The sequence below is a fragment of the Carassius gibelio genome, chromosome A4 (assembly GCF_023724105.1).
Source record: "Carassius gibelio isolate Cgi1373 ecotype wild population from Czech Republic chromosome A4, carGib1.2-hapl.c, whole genome shotgun sequence".
NCBI lineage: Eukaryota > Metazoa > Chordata > Actinopteri > Cypriniformes > Cyprinidae > Carassius > Carassius gibelio.
Genome location: NC_068374.1, coordinates 22,861,601 through 22,882,674, shown reverse-complemented (window position 1 = coordinate 22,882,674; position 21,074 = coordinate 22,861,601). Strand labels below are relative to the sequence as shown.

General features: G+C 41.8%; 2 protein-coding genes across 5 annotated transcripts in view; one reads left to right on the top strand and one right to left on the bottom strand.

Moving 5' to 3' along the window:
- acss3 (acyl-CoA synthetase short chain family member 3) overlaps positions 1-2,966 on the top strand; it is a 45,800-nt gene extending 42,834 nt beyond the window's left edge. The window contains exon 16 of the mRNA XM_052577278.1: positions 854-2,966. Within this exon, the coding sequence (XP_052433238.1) occupies positions 854-937 (84 nt within the window). The 3' untranslated portion in view covers positions 938-2,966. The remainder of the gene's footprint in view (positions 1-853) is intronic.
- Positions 2,957-21,074, bottom strand: part of ppfia2 (PTPRF interacting protein alpha 2) — a 145,133-nt gene continuing 127,015 nt past the window's right edge. For 3 of the 4 annotated variants that reach the window (XM_052577212.1, XM_052577221.1, XM_052577230.1), the window contains 12 exons: positions 12,898-12,979; positions 11,895-12,095; positions 10,722-10,784; positions 9,777-9,809; positions 9,503-9,678; positions 9,307-9,404; positions 9,048-9,223; positions 8,882-8,950; positions 8,337-8,493; positions 7,806-7,862; positions 4,528-4,609; positions 2,957-4,112 (listed from right to left, as the gene is read on the bottom strand). In XM_052577212.1, coding sequence (XP_052433172.1) covers positions 4,551-4,609; positions 7,806-7,862; positions 8,337-8,493; positions 8,882-8,950; positions 9,048-9,223; positions 9,307-9,404; positions 9,503-9,678; positions 9,777-9,809; positions 10,722-10,784; positions 11,895-12,095; positions 12,898-12,979 — 1,171 coding nt within the window. In that variant the 3' untranslated portion in view covers positions 2,957-4,112; positions 4,528-4,550. The remainder of the gene's footprint in view (positions 4,113-4,527; positions 4,610-7,805; positions 7,863-8,336; positions 8,494-8,881; positions 8,951-9,047; positions 9,224-9,306; positions 9,405-9,502; positions 9,679-9,776; positions 9,810-10,721; positions 10,785-11,894; positions 12,096-12,897; positions 12,980-21,074) is intronic. The other variant, XM_052577239.1, reaches the window with a different exon arrangement.

Below are 21,074 nucleotides of genomic sequence, written 5' to 3'. Positions count from 1 at the left end.
TAAGGCACCAAAACTCTGTTTGCCTCAGTGACAGTTAAAATATATCTATAGAAAGTTAATTGTCTAGTTTTAAATGATTTTCAGATTATGTAATCCGTATGAAACATGCATGTCCACTGTGGAGATCGCTGCAGCCAGAAATATAGAAAACACTATCAATTAATTATTATAATGTTAAGGCAGTCGTGTTGATGTTTTTTTCCCCTGATGCATTCATGATCACTTCTGACGGTTAACTGTGAAGTTTTATGCATGTGCTTGAGTGCTGATAGGCTATAGGCTAAAAAGGCTCATTATTATGAGTTATATGGTTTATTAATGTACCGTATCTTCTGGATTACAAGTCACACTTGTTTTCATAGTTTGGCTGGTCCTGCGACTTATAGTCAGGTGCTACTTATTTATCAAAATTAATTTGACATGAACCAAGAGAAATAAACTAAGAGACATGAACCAGAGAAGACATTACAGTCTCCAGCCACGAGAGGGCACTATATGCTGCTCAGTGCTCCTGTAGTCTACACTGAAGACATAGAGCGCCCTCTCGCGGCTGTAGACGGTAATGTTTTCTCTTGGTTCTTGGTTCTAAATAAATGCGACTTATAGTCCAGTGCGACTTATATGTTTTTTTCCTCATCATGACGTATTTTTGGACTGATGCGACTTATACTCAGGTGCGACTTATAGTCTGAAAAATACGGTAAATGTGCAATTAGTCGACTAATTGCTAAAAATTAAGCCCTATTTTTTTTATAAGGTTTTTTCTTTAAGGACACCTGCAAATCTTCAGCTTCAGTCAAAACATTATAGTAAAACTTTCTAATTTGCATGTATCTGATTTTTAAATTCATAGATCAGTCCCACCATAGAAGATCCTGAGGTCTTTAAGGACATTGAGAAGGTGTTGAGAGAAACTGTGAAAGCACCTGGTAAATAATATACAACCAGATGTGGATCTGCGCATTACACACACACACACACACACACACACACACACACACACTCACTCACTCACTCACTCACTCACTCTCGCTAAACACCCTTCCTCCCTAATGTGATGTTATTCATATGCTTTAAAATGATCATTTCCACTTGTTAATGTTTTTGAAAAACTTAGACCAAATATAGGCAGTAGTCAACATATTTAGATAACAAAAAAATTAAGAGTTTGACTTTGTGAATGTTTTGAAAATGTCTAGTTCATATTTATTTGACCCACCTGATATCCAAATAAAAAAACAAGTATATACATTTTTTGAAAGAAAATCAAATGAAGGATGTTTTTATATTGTATTTTATAATAGTTTTTGTACCCCGCCCCCCATTCGTCAAAGCACCAACAATTGTGCCAATGTTTAAATTTTAGAATTTTAAAACATTCTATTGACATTATTAACATTTTATACTTGGACAGCTGAAGGAATTTTTTTTTTTTACTTGTAGACCTGTCACGATTGTCGATAAATCAATTAATCGCATGATTTTAAAAAATGAGCTCGATAATTTTTTCAATTTTTATTTACAAAATTTAACATGTCATGCTGTGGGGTTAGTCTGGAGCGCAGCCTGTGGACAGCCCGCGGTAGAAAACACCCTCTCCGATGGCACAGATGTCCCGGCAGTAAAGAGATGTCTCGCTATAGTGACCAGATTTGGGAAGCGCTTTTTTATTTGCTTCTGGATGTTTGCATCTCCAGTTATATTACATTGTACTTGCACTACTGCTTTATTTTAATACCGCATAGCATATTTTGCAAGTATTTATATTTCAACAGTATTTTTCAACTTTCTGTTGAAATGGGCCTACTTATCGTTCACTTCATTTGGCTTGCTCAGCTAAATATGTCTGTAGGCGTGTGGTTGCGTGTCAATGCGACCAGTGAGTTAACCCACACACACACATATGTATGTATGTATGTATATGTATGTATGTATATATGTATATGTGTGTGTATATATATATATATATATATATATATATATATATATATATATATATATATATATATTACCATGCAACAAAACAACTTTTAACTGATAGTTTTAGAGACCATTCACATATCGCACCTAAAAACGCGTGGAAAAACCCTTGCTGTAACTCCTGCTACCAGATTTATTTACAAAAAAGTAAAAGAACTCGGCAGTGTTTTGGTGCACCCCATTTTTCAAAAACAGTGGGGAATTTCACCCCGAAGGAAGCTGATTGAGTTGGTTCTTTACACATGGCCTGCTATGCTTGTGTCACTCTGAAAAGCTGAGATGTTTTTAACTAGATGTGGTGCAGACGGGCCTGGAAAAAATGACCATGTTGCGACCGCGTCTCTTCCATTATGAGCGCGCATACCACATTTGAAATAATGAACTTGAGCGCCTAAAAGACGTGATATGTGAACGGCCCCTTCATCGGTCAAAATGTTTACTTTCGGTTAACGGTTAAATGGTCAATATGAGAATCCCTAACTGGCAAATAAACACAATATAACATAACAAACATACAAAATGAATTAATTTTAAGCCACACAAAGTCAACATGTTAGTATTTCTTGCTCGGAATCTACCATAGAATAAAATAAAAGTTTATTGATCTTTGAAAAGGTATACCTGCATTATTATGCCATTCTCATTATATTAGTTGAAACTGGTCTTAGAGCAACAATATTATCGTTTATCGCGAACAATTTATCATCCAGCAAAATGTGTTATCGTGACAGGCCTAATTGTATGTAGTCATTGTAAAAATGGGCTTCTTTGTTATTTTCCTTCTTGTAACTCTTAAAATATAAGCTGCACACACTGTTGACAGTTTTTGAGAGATTCGCATTGCAACACACTAAACTATGAATTAGTCAGTCAATTGATTGACTTGAGGTGAAATGTCATGTATTGTAGCACTAGTGTAGATGAAGGGATGCATTGGAAAAACATTTGTGACAATGATTGTAATAAAGCAAACCTATTGGACTGTACTTTTTATTGAAAATGAAAAGTTGTTTGATCACCACATAGTTTTGACCAAAATACAATCAGTAATAAATAAAAAATGGACTCTGAACGTGCAAAACTGGGACGCATTGAAGTGTTTGAAATAATCTAAAGACGGGAGGCGAAGGGCTGTACAACAGACGTCCCCTGCATCTCAAACAGAAACAAGAGTCAGTCACAGCAAGTAAGTATATGTTCACTACAATCTAGCCTGTCCTTTAGCCAATTATTCTAACAGGAGCCGGTCGGACGCTCTCGAGACGAGGCCAGCTGATCTGCCATGGAACAAACGGCAACAGGTGTGGCAAGAGACCACGCCTGGTTGTGTTTTGTTTTGTTTTGTGTTTTGTGCTCCAAGACCAGCGGTCCGTGTTGCCAAATAACTTTCTGAACTAGTATATGGTACTTGCTTTTCACAATCCAGCTGATGAATTTACGATGGACAAATGAAGACCCAGGTGATATTATTTTAGTTCATGATGAATATTTGTTTTCACATAGAAATATGTGATGTTACATGTTTGACTTATTTGTTGAGTAGGCCTAGGTGCATTTCTTACAGGTTTAGGTCAGACCTGCACCTGGAGTAGATGTACACCGGGGCTCCAAAGAGGTACGAGCGAGTAACTGGAACATACAGCTTTTGGGTGAGGAGCTTCCAGTCGGCGGACTGCAACATGCCTCAAAACGGATGAATGATTGAAAATTGACAGCATTTCAAAAGCATCACTTGGGTGTAGGCGGAAAAAAAAAGAACAGCAGCATTGTTTAAAACCATGTTAAAAGACGCGATGTGCACAGACTCTGAATGTTATTTTCTTTTTATACAGACATGTGTGTGTATATATATATATTTATATATTTATATATAAAACAGCTTTATTTATAGTGATTTACAGTTGAACCTAACATCCCCTGTAATAGAAATACACAGTACTTAAGCCGAAGGAGCTGCGTGGTGTAAAAGACGAGAAAGAGTGAGAGCGCGTCGGCATCTGCGGTGGACGCCCGAGCCGTGACCTCGGCTCATCTGGAGGAGGCCTCCTCGCCCTGTCCTCCACAGGCTTCTGTCGTTCTCTTGGCAGTGTGACTCATCAGAATAGTTTGTTTAGGCCAACTTGAAGGTATGACTGAAAGAAAGGTCACACAGAAAAGAGTGTATGATGTTATGACAAACACCGCCAGGGTTTGTTTCATTTAAGGTGAGAGTACCTCATTCATTTTTTTTTATCTATCTGTGAAGCGTCTAGATGACTTGTAGCGGTCTGAGTAGTGTAGCTACATGTAGTAGCGAGTGTAATGTAATGGCTGTTTGTCTGCAGATGTGGCTCATTTGATTGTAAAGTTCAGTTTGGATGGTGTAAATGCTTGTGCATTAGAGTGAGCATTCAAGGGATTTGAGTATGTTGGTAATATGAATATCCATGAAGCATTGTTGGAGTTTATTTTGCAGAGGAGATGGGGCAGTGATGTAGTTTAGCAAGCAAACATACGAAGGCTGAAAATGATTTGAATTAGCACAGCAAGTGTGTGTAAGAGACTCACAGCTTAATAGTATTCATGTTCTCTCAGCAAGAGTAGGTCCTCACAGTGGAGCTGTCCAGACGCTGTATTGCCGATGGGCCAACTGCATGGAAACAAAAATATTCAGTGAGTTAAGTTTTGGCGGTAATTTGTCTGTATATTCATCCATCCTTATTAAAGTGACCATTGAGTTTTGTTAATGTAGTTAATTGACAGACTCAAGGTTTCCAGATATGGAAATTAGTACTGGCAAATCAATTCATCGTGATATGTGTGTGTGTGTGTGTGTATGTATATGTATATGGAGAGCGTGATTTCACCAAGTACAACATGTTACTTGATCAACATCCTTGTTGATCCTGGAACAACATTCCAATCAACCAATCAGAATTGAGATATAACTTCTCAGAAATGATCTGTTTTAGGCTTCCAACCAGAGTTAGGTGCTTCTACACCCTTGTCAATCAGCTATCATTTCCCACTGATTTGGGAATAAATTATGGGTAGGGATTGGTTTAAGTATATATTTTTGCACTATAATGTTGATCCAGCATCATCAGAAGATGTTGATCCAGGAACATGTCTGTCTTATATATGGGTTGGTGTTGGTGCAGTGGATAAGACACATGCATTTGATGTGAGAGACCCGGGTTCGAATCCACTACACCAATGTGTCCCTGAGCAAGACACTTAACCCCTAGTTGCTCCAGAGACATGCGACCTCTGACATATATATATAGCAATTTTAAGTTGCTTTGGATAAAAAGCGTTAGAGGTGTGTGTGCGGTTGGTGTTGGCGCAGTGGATAAGACACATGCCTTTGATGTGAAAGACCATGGTTTGAATCCACTGCACCAATGTGTCCCTGAGCAAGACACTTAACCCCTAGTTGCTCCAGAGACATGCGACCTCTTATATATATATATAGCAATTTTAATAGCTTTGTATAAAAACCGTCAGGTAAATGTGTATATATGTGTGTGTGTACTGGGTTGGTGTTGGTGCAGTGGATAAGACACATGCATTTGATGTGAGAGACCCGGGTTCGAATCCACTGCACCAACACCAATGTGTCCCTGAGCAAGACACTTCACCCCTAGTTGCTCCAGAGACATGCGACATATATATATAGCAATTTTAAGTTGCTTTGGATAAAAACCATCAGCTAAATGTGTATGTGTACTGGGTTGGTGCAGTGGATAAGACACATGCCTTTGATGTGAGAGACCCGGGTTCGAATCCACTGCACCAACACCAATGTGTCCCTGAGCAGGACACTTAACCCCTAGTTGCTCCAGAGACATGCGACATATATATATAGCAATTTTAAGTTGCTTTGGATAAAAACCATCAGCTAAATGTGTATATATGTGTGTGTGTACTGGGTTGGTGTTGGTGCAGTGGATAAGACACATGCCTTTGATGTGAGAGACCCGGGTTCAAATCCACTGCACCAACACCAATGTGTCCCTGAGCAGGACACTTAACCCCTAGTTGCTCCAGAGACGTGCAACATATATATATATATATAGCAATTTTAAGTTGCTTTGGATAAAAACCGTCAGCTAAATGTGTATATATGTGTGTGTGTACTGGGTTGGTGTTGGTGCAGTGGATAAGACACATGCCTTTGATGTGAGAGACCCGGGTTCAAATCCACTGCACCAACACCAATGTGTCCCTGAGCAGGACACTTAACCCCTAGTTGCTCCAGAGACGTGCAACATATATATATATATAGCAATTTTAAGTTGCTTTGGATAAAAACCATCAGCTAAATGTGTATATATGTGTGTGTGTACTGGGTTGGTGTTGGTGCAGTGGATAAGACACATGCCTTTGATGTGAGAGACCCGGGTTCAAATCCACTGCACCAACACCAATGTGTCCCTGAGCAAGACACTTAACCCCTAGTTGCTCCAGAGACGTGTGACCTCATATATAGCAATTGTAAGTCGCTTTGGATAAAAGCGTCAGTTAAACGTGTGTGTGTACCGGGTTTGAATCCACTGCACCAACACCAATGTGTCCCTGGGCTAGACACTTAACCCCTAGTTGCTCCAGAGACATGGGACCTCATATAGCAATTGTAAGTCGCTTTGGATAAAAGCATCAGTGAAATGTGTGTGTACTGGATTGGTGTTGGCACAGTGGATAAGACGCATACCTTTGATGTGAGAGACCGGGGTTCGAATCCACTGCACCAACACCAATGTGTCCCTGAGCAAGACACTTAACCCCTAGTTGCTCCAGACGTGTGACCTCTGACATACATATAGCAACTGTAAGTTGCTTTGGATAAAAGTGTCAGCTAAATATGTGTCTATGTATGACGAGCATGATTTCATCAAGTACAACATGTTCCTGGATCATGTAGTGTAAGTGTTAATATCCACACACGGAAGTGGTAAAGTGGAATATATCAATGAACAGTGGGGGTAAGAATAAGTAATGAAACAGTGGTTATTCAAGTAGCTAGTGGGATTAGTTGTTGGTGAAGAGGTGGTATAGCCATCTGCGTAGGTGCCAATGTTGTGAATAAGAAACTGTGAGGGTTGATTGAAGAGGAGGGGCTATTTTAACCCTAACTTTCTAAAAAGATCTGCTAGACTTGATGTCCATAACTCCACTAAGCAGATAGGGCACGGTACTCTCTTTCCTTTCACAGCAACAAACTCCATGCCAACAACTTCAAGGTACCCACATGAAACAAAATTAAACAATTTACTACTATTAAATATTGGCTGACTTACATAAAATATCTTTCTCAACAAATGGACCAAACCACATAGACATCTCCCAGATTGCACAGTCATATCAACCAACCCAGCTCAACTGAGAGAGCTCTATAAAATGCATTCTACATAAAAAAACACACAAAAAGAACTTTACACAGCGCCCATGATGCAGCCATAACGGTTATAATCCTAATAAAAAAAAAACTTCCACTACCAGTGGACAGGCACTCACTCTATGAAGAACTTATTAGTCTTCCTTAGTACATTTATTATGTCCACATACTGTAATTACATGACACTAACTATCACTAGCCACCTCTCTTCCAATGAAACAAACAACAAAATATAAGATAAATCAATCAATCAGTCCACTGGCACACAGAGAAGACCAAACTCACACACCTAAGCCATAAAAGCAAGCGTCCTTTTCACAGTTATTACCAAGTAATACCCAACGGAGAGGACAGGACACACTGAGACCATTTAAGGAGATATGAATACACTGCACTGTAGGGATGAGGTCGGGAATACCACACAGTTGAGGACTTTGTCATATCTGACCTTGAAACCAGTCCAAATACATGTCATCAGGACTGCCGTCCATCACCTCATAAAGGACTACCCAGCAGCAGTTCATAAAAAAACAACAACAGAAACAGAGTCAACCCAGTGTGTGTGTGTGTGTTACTTCTATCAGACCGTCATGTGGTGAAGTCTGTGTGTAACTGGCTATGTTTAGGAATAGTGTCCCACCATGCTACTCGTACTATTTTTCACTTTTGACAAATAAATGTATAAAATTCCCCATTATTACGTCCTGTATTTGCCAAAATATTATTTTTATTTGTCTTTAATTTCAGAGCATAGAATATGGTATTTTCCTAGTTGTATGTATACACAGATATATACCCTTTAACTAAAGCCCAGGAATAATGTTGCTTGTACTTAAAAAAAAAAAAAAAATTTTAAGTTAGCGGTAAGTGCAATGCCGCTATTCCATCCCAAACATAGCTTCTGTCTCACACTGCTATAAAATGAATGCATTTTGCCCCTAGCATTGGATCATGTTTGTGAATATCTGTGCGGTCTCACCCTCTGGTGGCAGTCTGCGTGAATGTGCGGAGGTGGCAGTGAGGCGAAAGCCAGCGGGCAGGGTCTCTGCTGAGCCGGGCATCATGCTGATCCCGTGGATGTCCCGCCGAGGAAACTGCCTCCTCCATGACGGTCCTCGGAAGTCTTTCTCGTCGCACTACGGATGGCCAAGATGCAGATTAGTCCAAAGTGCCATTTTACATTGTCTTATTGCGGCAATAAATTACATAACACCACATATATACCTTTAGCTTTTCTGTATTAATGATGTTAGTTAAAATTAGGGAATGATTTAACTAACTAGCTTTTCCCTCCATTTTTTTTCTCCCATTTTATTTTTGTTTTATAACAAAATACTATAAAAACTATAGCTGCTTAAAATCACCAAATGGCTTAAATACATCATGATAAATTCTCTATTTCAATGTAGAGAAGTGTACAGTTTTACTTAAATGAGCTTCCATAAGTTTGTGTTTTTCATTATGCTAATGATCAAAGACAAATTTACACATAAGATCTAAATGAGCTCCAAACTTGTGCTTCACCTCATCTAACTGTCTCTCTGTTCCCAGTGCCAGCAGATTGTTGTACTCTCTCTCCAGAATTTGTCTAGCCTGTGGAGGATAAAAATGTATGAATTCAATATTATTAACTTAAAAATAAACCAGTAGTAACTGTTAAAAGTGCATGTGTGTGTGGATGGATGGGGACCTGAGTGTTTTGGTTGGGGATCTGTAGCAGCAGGGCCAGGCTGCTGTAATCAAAGTTATCGTCGAGTGCTATGAGCGCCCCGTGCACACCGCTCTCTAGCAGGATGTTGGTGTAGTCACGGAGACCGATGCTCTGGACCCAGCGGGTCACGCGCTCATTACTCCACACCAGCACGTCTAAACAAAAAGTCACAGCGTGTGTTTTTGTTCATTGGGATATCACCGGCCGGAGGGAGCATCCCCAGGTGGCTTCTGCCTACCTCTTATCTCCTGCTGGCTGCTCTCTCTGCGTCTCTCCAGCTCCTTCCTGTCGTAGTTGAGCTTCTTCAGGCACATGATGCCGTACTGCAGACTGGTTCTGTTGCAAATTTGATTAAACACCAATTAGTACATCTTAATACTTTTACATTGCAGCACTAATTTAAATCAGTCAAATCAAATTAATGGACTACTAACCTGTGAAAGCTGTCCACCATTTTTAAATGCACTCGGAGGTCCTTCTTGGTGAGGTGGTCCAGCATGCGCGCATCCACCAAACACTCCATGAAGTAGCTGCGGTACTGAGGTAGACCTAAACTGGGCAGCCACTCATTCCCAATCCACTCGTGGTTCATGTCCCCATATGCCAGCGTCTGAATGACACACGCAACATTTTAACAACCATTAAAGGAGCTGCTTTATGTAGCCTATGGATTATAAACAAGATCTGTGTGGACTTTTCCAGTCTCACCTGTGACCAGCTCCCCTCCTCTGACTCTGACTTCTGTCAAGGCACAAGAAAGCGAGTGAAACAGTGTTACGTCAGCAAATTGTCACGCTATGTACATGTTAACTTTTCAAAGCACATGTTGCACATGATCACACGAGTCGACTACATGCATCTGTTAAAACGTTATTAAACATTTTATGCAACAGCTCACAGGATAAAAAAAAAAAATAAATGAAGCATGACTTTATCAAATCATCTACGTGCAAACAATACATCACACACAAACACAATCACAAATGACGTGTTTTTGTTCGCTTTACTTGCGCGCTTCTGTTCTACGCTCATGATTGTTACACTGGTGAGGCTGAATCGTGATGATTGTATGAGGCCCAAGGCTACTTTTATTCTCTTTGTCTGATTACATGAGAATGTTACGTCCGTATCGCCTTGTTTTTTCAGAGCTATTCAACAGAAATTCTGGGCCTCTATCACTGCTAGTTCACACAACTAAAGACCATTAGCACCAGATGTAATAAAAGCACATATACATATATTCAGACATGAATTGATGAAATCTTTCTAAACCCAGAGCTCACAGTCGACATGAAACCGCATTCACGACTCATTTTACTTAGATAATTTGACGAATTTCTACATTTAGTAGGCTTTTTGATGCTCAAGGTCGCACATCCCAAGAGTAACATTTCATTTTTTAGTGTTATTTCTTTTGACCAACAAAGGAAAAACGTTTCAGAATAGGAGCTGCTTGAATTGTGCATAATAACATCAGGACTGTGTCCTACAATAGTAAATGTGTCTGGTTTTGATTTCATGTCGACGTTCGTGCTCCATCCTGATTCTGTGAAACAAACAAACTAGCAAAAAGGGAAAGTAAGAGTAAGCAAAGGATTATGTGAAAAAAATAACCTTAGTTTTGTTAGGGTTCAAAAGGATGAGGTGACTGACCGTTTTGGAGGGGGCGGCAAGTGTCTCCATTTCCTCGTGGGTGACCCACACATTACCTGACGGCTATGTGGGCGGCCCCAGAGATGAATCCGACAGGAAGGGCAAGCAGTGTTAAAGAAGAAGAGCAGCAGCACTGTAAGCCAATAGTGTTACAGCATCACAGTCCGATCATTAGCAAGACCCGCCCCCTGAGACAAACATGCATACAGAGAGCACAAGCACGCTGAACATGCAAGCACAAGTCAGGAGAGACAAAAGTTTTGTCCCAAATGACCAACTCTACACTTATACAGTGTACTTTATGCACTATGTACTCAACCATGTAGTGTATGAAATATATATGGTTATTTCATAATTCAACATTGGCGTCTCATAGCCCCTCTTCCTCCACTACGTAATTAAAACTTTTAGCAGTTAACAGTTTTACGCATAAAGAGTCTAACATTACACTTCATTTTTTTTTTGGTTCAGTGCATCATACAGGTATTTAAAGTGCACTTTTTCTTTCTGGGATTTTCAGTGTGACCTCACTCACACTATTTGTAATAAAAAACGGCATAGTATAGTGCACAAGTACAAAAATTGGCAAGCACCTGAAACCGATGGAACAGGAAATGCTTTTAATGTACAAAATGAGCTGATTCCTTAAGCTGCATACACACCGTGCAATTTTCTTTTCTCTCTGTCCTTTTAAATAAAATAAAAAGTGAGCTCAAATGTTTGACGTGTTTTTATCTTTGAACAAAAGTAGTCTTTTATGAAATCGGTCTCAGGCGGCTGGGTGTTGACAAAATATCCAATGTGCTCCAGAGTTTGTGTAGTTAGTAGTTTATCAGGAGATGCTTTGAGAAGGAGTACATAAAAATAACTTTCAGAGAGAAGCGGTTTGCCCGCTGGAATGTGTCATTACATGATACAATGCCTGATTAGCTGTCGAGTTTCTCAGATCCATGCAGAACTCTACCATGAGAACCGGACAAAATAAAGCTGAAGATGGGTTAAAAACAGCTGATGATGACAATCGGTTTAGTGACTGGTGACTGACACATACAGTTGACCGGTGCAGCCCAGTATTTGCCAATCAAATGATTACGTTTTGTTTTTGAGCATTTTAAGTGCATGTTACTGAAAAGAAAGCAATTAAACCAAGTGTGTTTGTGTGTGTGCACTCACGGTTCTAGATGTAGGGGGAGCTGAAGGGCTGGTGAGCGAGACCATCTCCTGGATGGCCAGGCGCAGTTTGAGGCGGTGCAGAGGGTTGCTGATCCCGATCTCTCTCTGGATCTCGGTGTCCGACAGGGCTGACATGATAGCGCCGCTTTTTACGTTGGCACGACAAGCTGCGACGTACCATGCTGGCATCCCAAGCCACAGCTTTGAACACACACAATATAGCATGATTAAACATGTATATAAAAAAATTGAAAGTACAAAGAATGTATTATAACGACTAGATTTAGGAAAATGTACTATTGTGCTGTATCTTCCCAGCTTCATAACTAGATGGCGCCATTGCGTTACATCTACAAAACAACAACTAAAAACTTCAATTGCATCACTCTATGATCCACTGATCTCAGTATCTGAGACTGTTTATACAGTCGTTACAGCTCTTTATTTAGCTGCCATTAAAGATCCCCTGAGCTAGCTTAACCTCACAATAAAGAATCTGTGCCATTATATGGAGCAAAATCCCAGGGAAACCACCCCAGGGCTCCATTAAATCACACATTTCCTCAGAGTCATTATGATGCATAAATGCCTGTCTTCCATATTATACTAATACAAGGGCGTAATAACAACTATGACTGGGGGAATGTTATTTTTATTACTTAGACAAATGGTACATTAAAGGCTGAGATACACTATTACATCTAGGGATCACACTACCAGACTTTCACATCACACACCACAACTGGCGTCCTCCAAATTGTAAATCGGGGAAAAAACCATGTTGTGTATTCAGTCACTATTTTTAATAACTGAATGCACAAGACCTAACTGTCAAATCTATCTTCCTTTCAGAAAATGGATTTAATTGGATGTCATTACTCAGATACTATTCATAAGCCTAGCTGATAAGTTTGGTGTGTCTTGCCCACTTTCACATATACCTTGCATTATTTAAGGCATATATACTTTTTTTTTTTCATTGCCAAAAATTACCATGACCCACCTCCAACCATGAAACAACAGTAGGACCGTCCCATTGAGCAAAAGGTAACCCTTTTCTTCTGGCTTCTTCCAGTAACTCGTGTCTAGAGAGAGCAGGTGACAGAGACAGAGAGGAAGACAGATAAGGAGAAAGACAGAACCAGCTAAGAGATCATCAGCTGAACAGAGAGAGGGGGAAAGGGGCATGTAGAGAGAGAAAGTGAGATGTTTTATCTGTCTCTGCCAGGTTTCCTGTCCTTTAACGGCCACTAAATGCACAAGTTTCTTATTAAAAGTTTATTTCATACCCAGTACTAGCCTGTAATTAGCATGAAGTGTGATGAATGCTATAAGTAATCCTTATAAATAAGCAACACTCAAGCCAATATAATGCTCTGTTTGAGTTCACATCACTCCATAATTTAATAGAAGGTCTGTCTCGTCTCTTAAACGCAGTCTGAGTTTCTGAATCAAAGACAATATTTTTAGGTGTGATTAAAGGAAGGAAAGAATCTAAGGGTGAAGTCACGCTGAGACACCAACAAACTGTAAGTTCCGGTTTCTCAGATAAACATATTGTGACATTTCCTTGCTGTGTCCTGATCCTTGTCTATAAAACTGAGAGCTTTAGAAAACTGGAATACTGTTACTTATCGAGGGAAAACAGAAATGCCTTTTCTTTTGAACCCTGAATCCTTAACCACCTTTTCTTTGATGGAAAACAGCACCAAACGGAATTGACCACAGGCACATGTCGATGGGGAACCATCCTGCGGCCGTGAACTTTATTGTCTGTGTGCTGTAAAGGCAATAAGGCCTTCGTGGTGACGGTGGTTATGATCTATCTCTCCTCATCTTTACATGTTGGACTGCATATGTTCAGGTCATACAGTATTGTTCAAAATAATAGCAGTACAATGTGACTAACCAGAATAATCAAGGTTTTTAGTATATTTTTTATTGCTACGTGGCAAACAAGTTACCAGTAGGTTCAGTAGATTGTCAGAAAACAAACAAGACCCAGCATTCATGATATGCACGCTCTTAAGGCTGTGCAATTGGGCAATTAGTTGAAAGGGGTGTGTTCAAAAAAATAGCAGTGTCTACCTTTGACTGTACAAACTCAAAACTATTTTGTACAAACATTTTTTTTTTCTCTGGGATTTAGCAATCCTGTGAATCACTAAACTAATATTTAGTTGTATGACCACAGTTTTTTAAAACTGCTTGACATCTGTGTGGCATGGAGTCAACCAACTTGTGGCACCTCTCAGCTGTTATTCCACTCCATGATTCTTTAACAACATTCCACAATTCATTCACATTTCTTGGTTTTGCTTCAGAAACAGCATTTTTGATATCACCCCACAAGTTCTCAATTGGATTAAGGTCTGGAGATTGGGCTGGCCACTCCATAACATTAATTTTGTTGGTTTGGAACCAAGACTTTGCCCGTTTACTAGTGTGTTTTGGGTCATTGTCTTGTTGAAACAACCATTTCAAGGGCATGTCCTCTTCAGCATAGGGCAACATGACCTCTTCAAGTATTTTAACATATGCAAACTGATCCATGATCCCTGGTATGCGATAAATAGGCCCAACACCATAGTAGGAGAAACATGCCCATATCATGATGCTTGCACCTCCATGCTTCACTGTCTTCACTGTGTACTGTGGCTTGAATTCAGAGTTTGGGGGTCGTCTCACAAACTGCCTGTGGCCCTTGGACCCAAAAAGAACAATTTTACTCTCATCAGTCCACAAAATGTTCCTCCATTTCTCTTTAGGCCAGTTGATGTGTTCTTTGGCAAATTGTAACCTCTTCTGCACATGCCTTTTTTTTAACAGGGGGACTTTGCGGGGGATTCTTGAAAATAGATTAGCTTCACACAGACGTCTTCTAACTGTCACAGTACTTACAGGTAACTCCAGACTGTCTTTGATCATCCTGGAGGTGATCATTGGCTGAGCCTTTGCCATTCTGGTTATTCTTCTATCCATTTTGATGGTTGTCTTCCGTTTTCTTCCACGTCTCTCTGGTTTTGCTCTCCATTTTAAGGCATTGGAGATCATTTTAGCTGAACAGCCTATCATTTTTTGCACCTCTTTATAGGTTTTCCCCTCTCTAATCAACTTTTTAATCAAAGTACGCTGTTCTTCTGAACAATGTCTTGAACGACCCATTTTCCTCAGCTTTCAAATGCATGTTCAACAAGTGTTGGCTTCATCCTTAAATAGGGGCCACCTGATTCACACCTGTTTCTTCACAAAATTGATGACCTCAGTGATTGAATGCCACACTGCTATTTTTTTGAACACACCCCTTTCAACTAATTCAACTAATTGCCCAATTGCACAGCCTTAAGAGCGTGCATATCATGAATGCTGGGTCTCATTTGTTTTCTGAGAATCTACTGAACCTACTGGTAACTTGTTTGCCACGTAGCAATAAAAAAATATACGAAAAACCTTGATTATTCTGGTTAGTCACATTGTACTGCTATTATTTTGAACAATACTGTATGTAATGCATATGAGTGACTTTTTCTGAACATACTGTAGCTGGGGAGGGAGAGAAACAGTTATGAGAAAAAAACTAAAGAAAAAGAAAAAGGAAGAAATCAATGAGTTGACAGTCCATAACCAGAGAAGAGACCTGGTTATTGAATACGGCACACGATGCACACACGCACGCACACATACACGAGAGGAGAAAGGCCTTGGCATGGCAGATCAAGAACAGGTTGTTATAAAGGCACACATTCTCTCTCCAGGCAGAGATGCATCCTCTATAGAACTGCAAAGGGGGAGAATCACATTTACAGTCAAATGAAAAAGAAAGGCAGAGGAAGGGGTCTCTAGATGGACAGAAAGGAAATGCGTCGGACCCCCCTGAAGATAGACAAACACACTTTAGGAGCATGATGACAGACATGGACAGAGCGTCGAAAATGGAAAATGCAGCAAATCTTGGCAACACAAACTAAACTTACCCGCTGATATAGAGTCAGATGAGGAGAAAAAGAGATAGCGAGAGAAAAGAAAAATAGAGAAAGCGATGGGAGACAAAATTAAATGCTTGTTACTGAGCATATTCTATGTACTGTGTGACTTAAACAAAAAACTTTCAGCTCAGAGACGTGCATTAATGTTGGGTAATGTATTTTTGCACTCACATATTGACTTATTGGTCACAAATGAACAGTTCCTCTTCAGGAACTCGAGCTGCATCCAAAATGCTACGGGGAACACGTCTATCGTGAGCGACTCTGAATATCGTGTGTAATCTATCCAATGGAAGAGCGTGACGTCACGGGCGGGGTGACGTAAGCAACCAGGAAGCTATAAAAGCATGTGCCGCGCAGCTGGCGTCAAGCTTCGTGTCTTCAGCAAGCGCTCTGTGTGAATGTCCTCAGTTTGTCTTGTGAGTCTTATTTACTGTTGTCTGTCCCAGTAAAAGCTCCAAACATGTCAAAGAGCAAGGCGAAAACTAAACATTTAACAGGTGAACCCGGATCGCATTTCAGGTTGTGTGTTCCTCCCTGCCTGTGATATATAATGGATGGGGATACACGAAAAAGCATCCGAACCGCAGAAAAGCAAGCTTGACGAACGTTTTCTGCGGGCGAGTCAATCACCTCGTAGCAGGGGCCTTCCCTTTTTTCCCAATCAGCATGAAGAGATAACCAGATCGTGGAAACGTCCATTCTCAGCCCGCCTCTACATTCCCACATCTGATTATTACGGCAACGTGGTGGGGATAGGAGAGCGTGGCTACAGAGCGATGCCTCGGGTGGAACAGACGCTCGGAAGATATCTGTCCCCTGGAGCTGCATCGTCTCTGGGGGCCCCAGCATGGCCCTCTAAGCCGCTTAGAACAACCTCGGCTTTGGTGGGCAAAGGGTATGCGGCACCATGGTGGTGTTACAGGCGTACCAAGCCGACTTGCTAAAAGAATTAGATGAGGGAGAGGAGATCAAGTCTGATGACATGTCAGAACTTAAACGGACCACTGATCTCTCCCTCCTCGACACCAAGGAGACCTCCCGAGTGATTGGGCTGTCTATGACAGCTATGGTGACCACGGAGAGACACTTATGGCTGATCCTGTCCAAAATGAAAGACCGGCACAGGGTCTGCCTCATGGACACCCCAATTCAGCCTTCTGGCCTATTCGGCTACGCTGTCAGCTCAGTCGTCGACAGGTTTCAGGAGGCACATAAACAAGGGGCGGCGTTTCATAAGTTTCTCACTCATCGCTCTCTTGGGGCATCTGGGCAGGAGATGACCCAGCCACATACCAGCTCCTCATACAGGGAGGCCAGGGAATCAGAACTTCAGAGGGCAGCCCCTGCTGGGGTAGAGCGGCGTACACCGCATTACACGTTGCCAGTCTCGCCTCAGTGTCCTCCAGCCCCTTCGGGGGGCCTCTTAAACCAGAGGTCAGTCTCGAGAGACTGATTCCCTTAGTAGATTATTTAGCAGTGTGGAAGCTACTGCCAAATGTATCTCAATGGGCCCTGCACACAGTAGAAAAAGGCTACAGTATTCACTTCAGCTCTCCACCGCCGAGATTCAACGGGGTTACTCCAACGCTAGTCAGCCCCGAGCAGGCCCTGGTTATGGAACAAGAAGTGAATACCTTATTAGGGAAGGAAGCCATCGAGGTGGTCCCTCCTCAAGAATTCAGGTTCTACAGCCGGTATTTCATAGTTCCAAAGAAGGATGGGGGGGGTTGCGTCTGATCATAGATCTACGTGTCTGAAATTGATCACTTATGACACTAAAGTTCAAAATGCTCACGATCACGTATGTTGTAGCTCAAATCAGATCCGAGGACTGGTTTGTCACAATAGATCTCAAAGATGCATACTTCCACATATCCATCCTTCGACAACACAGGAAGTTTCTGAGGTTCGCTTTCGGGGGCGAAGCTTACCTATCTCGAGTACTTCCCTTCGGCCTTGCACTCTCACACCGCACATTCACGAAATGCGTAGATGTGGCTCTGGTTCCTATGCGTATGCAGGGCATCCGCATTCTGAATTATATCAAAGATTGGTTGATTTTAGCTCAATCAGAGCAGATGGCGGTTCGACATCAAGATGTTGTTCTCGCACATATGGGGGAGCTGGGTTTGAGGGACTGAACGCCAAGAAGACTGTACTTTCTCCAGTCCAGAGGACCACCTATCTAGGTGTAGTATGGGGTTTGACCGCGACGCAGGTACGTCTGTCCCCTGCTCGTATCAAGTCGATCCTCATGTCAGTCGAGAGAGTCAAAGAAAGCCAGTCACTCACTGTCCAACAATTTCAGAGATTGTTGGGTCTAATGGCAGCTGCATCCAATGTGATACCTCTTGGCCTGCTATACATGAGAACCCTACAGTGGTGGCTCAAGACCAAGCGATTTTCCTGAAGTGATGCCTCCGTGCCTTAGACATGTGGAAGAAACCATGGTTCTTGAATCAGGGCCCGGTGCTGGGAGCTCCCTGTCGCCATGTAATACTAGCGACGGATGCGTCCCTCACTGGTTGGGGTGCGGTCGTGAGTGGCCACCCTGCCCCTGCCCGTCTGACTTGACATATCAATTGTCTAGAAATGCTAGTTGTCTTATCGAGCACTAAAATTCATCCTCCCAGACCTGAGAGCTCACCATGTGTTGGTGAGCACCGACAACATGTCCCCTTTGGTTCTCTCTAGTTCATCCAGCTCCTCTGGGACTGGACGCTATGGCCGAGGCTTTGTCTGTATGCATTTCCCCCTATTCCTCTGCTCCCGGGAGTTCTGGCAAGAGTACACCGGGACGGGGTCCATCTGTTGCTAGTAGCCTCGTTCTGGTAGGGCCAAGTCAGGTGCAGGGCATGATAATTCACCCTCGCCCGGAGTTGTGGAAGCTGTGCGTGTGGCCCCTGAGGGGCGCACAGCTCATAGCATTTGGTCTCTCAACCGAGGTTGTTGATATCTTCCTCAAAGCCAGAGCTCCCTCAACGAGGAAACTGTATGCCCTGAGGTAGAAACAGCTTGACCCAGCTAACTTGGTACAGTTCTGGAGTTTTTGCAAGCCAGGTTCTCTGCAGGGTTGACCCACTACACCCTGAAGGTTTACGTGGTGGCCATTGCGGCCTACCATGTGCCTCTCGGTGGTCAGTCTTTGGGAAGACACCCCCAAGTTACACGTATCCTCCAAGGTGCGCTGAGGCTGAGACCTCCAGTACAGTCCTGTAATCCCCCATTGGACTTGGTTGTGTTGTTAGAGGCTCTTTTTAAAGCTCCATTCGAGCCAATACAAGATATATCAGACAGACATCTGACCCTCAAAACTAACTTTCTGTTGGCTATCACCTCTTTGAGGAGAGTTGGATATCTTCAGGCCCTCTCAGTGAGCCCTACTTATCTTGGCTTTGCATCCGGCATAGCCAAAGCGTACATATACCCTTGAGCGGTTTATGTTCCTAAGTTTCCCTGTTACACCTGTAGTGCTGCAGGCCTTCTGCCATCCTCCCTTTTGGGGGCCCTACCAAGAGAAGCTAAATTGTATGTGTCCAGTTCGAGCACTGGACGCATACATTTCCACAGAGGTGCCCTGTGGAGAAAATTTGACCAATTGCTAGTATGCTACAGTCCCCCCAAAAGGGTCTTTCCTGCATCTAAGCAGACTATTAGTCATTGGATAGTCGAGGCTATCAACGCCACCTATGAGTCCTCTTGTCTTCCCCTGTTGTTGGGAGCCAAGGCTCACTCTACACAGGGTATGGCGGCCTCCAAGGCCTTCCTAGCAGGTGTATCCATGCTGGAAATCTGTAACGCTGCGGAGTGGTCCACAGCCAACACCTTTGCAAGATTCTATGCCCTATATATGCCAGTTACTCCAGGTGCTTCTGTTCTCTCGTCCTAAGCTGTGCTCTTTGGATACACACTAGGCAGGGATTTGGTAGTCTGGCAACATGGGCACATCGTTCCCCATAGAGTTTTGACTAAGCTGGAGTTCCTGAAGAGGAACGTCTCTAAGTTTTAAGTTGTAAGGCATGTAACCATGGTTCCTCGAGGGAACGAGATGCTGCGTCTCGATGCCATACCCCCGGCACCCCTGCCAGCAATTGCTTGTACTCGAAGATGACGACAGCTGCGCGGCACAAGCTTTTATAGCTTTCTGGTCGCTTACGTCACCCCGCCTGTGACGTCACGCTCTTCCATTGGACAGATTACACAGATTAGACACGTTCCCCGTAGCGTTTTTGACGCAGCGTCTCGACCCCTTGAGGAACCATGGTTGCATGCATAACCTAGAGATGATTTTTATTGTATTTTTTATCATACAGCATGCAAAAAGTGTGACAGTGCAATGGAAACGGTTAAGAGTCGCCTTCGTGTGACCGACATGAGTCAAATTACATAAAACAGTCACATTCAAACCATTAGCATTAAGGCAAAGAAATGTGATATTCGACAAGTATCAAATGACATGCTGTAAACACATCCAATGCAACAAAGTCGCAAGCCTGCTATGAAAGGCACATTCTCATGTAAACATACATTCTACAAATGTCAATCACGTATTAATTTTAATTTAAGTAGCACATCACATGGCATATAGATAACTGGCTGTATTATTATTGCAGACAGGTATGTTAATGGACCCTGTATAGTTAAACAAATATAAACTAAATCGACACTGAAAAGACATTTTTTTTCAGATTAGCTAACATAATGCCCAAAACATATGCTACGCAAATATGTGAAATGTGGAACCTGAAATGTGAAATCCTAACCTTAATCTAATGTGTTCTTTTCTGGATTTTATGTTGGTTTTCTATCTCTATATCTTAAAATAAACCTACCATAAAAATTATAGACCCCTCATTTCTTTGTAAGCAAAATTTACAAAATCAGCAGGGGATCAAATAAATATTTGCACCACTGTACATAAATGCAAATGGCAGTTAGTTGCGCAAGCTTTAACCAAGCATTTTAGCCAAGTTTCCATCAAAGGATCTATTTAGTATATCTAGTTAGTAAGTTAGTTAAAGAGTCAGCATGTTTATAGCTAGCTACCTAAATAACAGTAAATCTGTTGTATAAATCTATCCATCTTAAGTACTGAGGGCTTGCAGAAGTGACGCAAAAACTCACTCTAAGTCTGTACAACAGGACTATGTAAAGTGGTGCTTTTCTTACTTGCGTAGAGTATGTTTCTGGC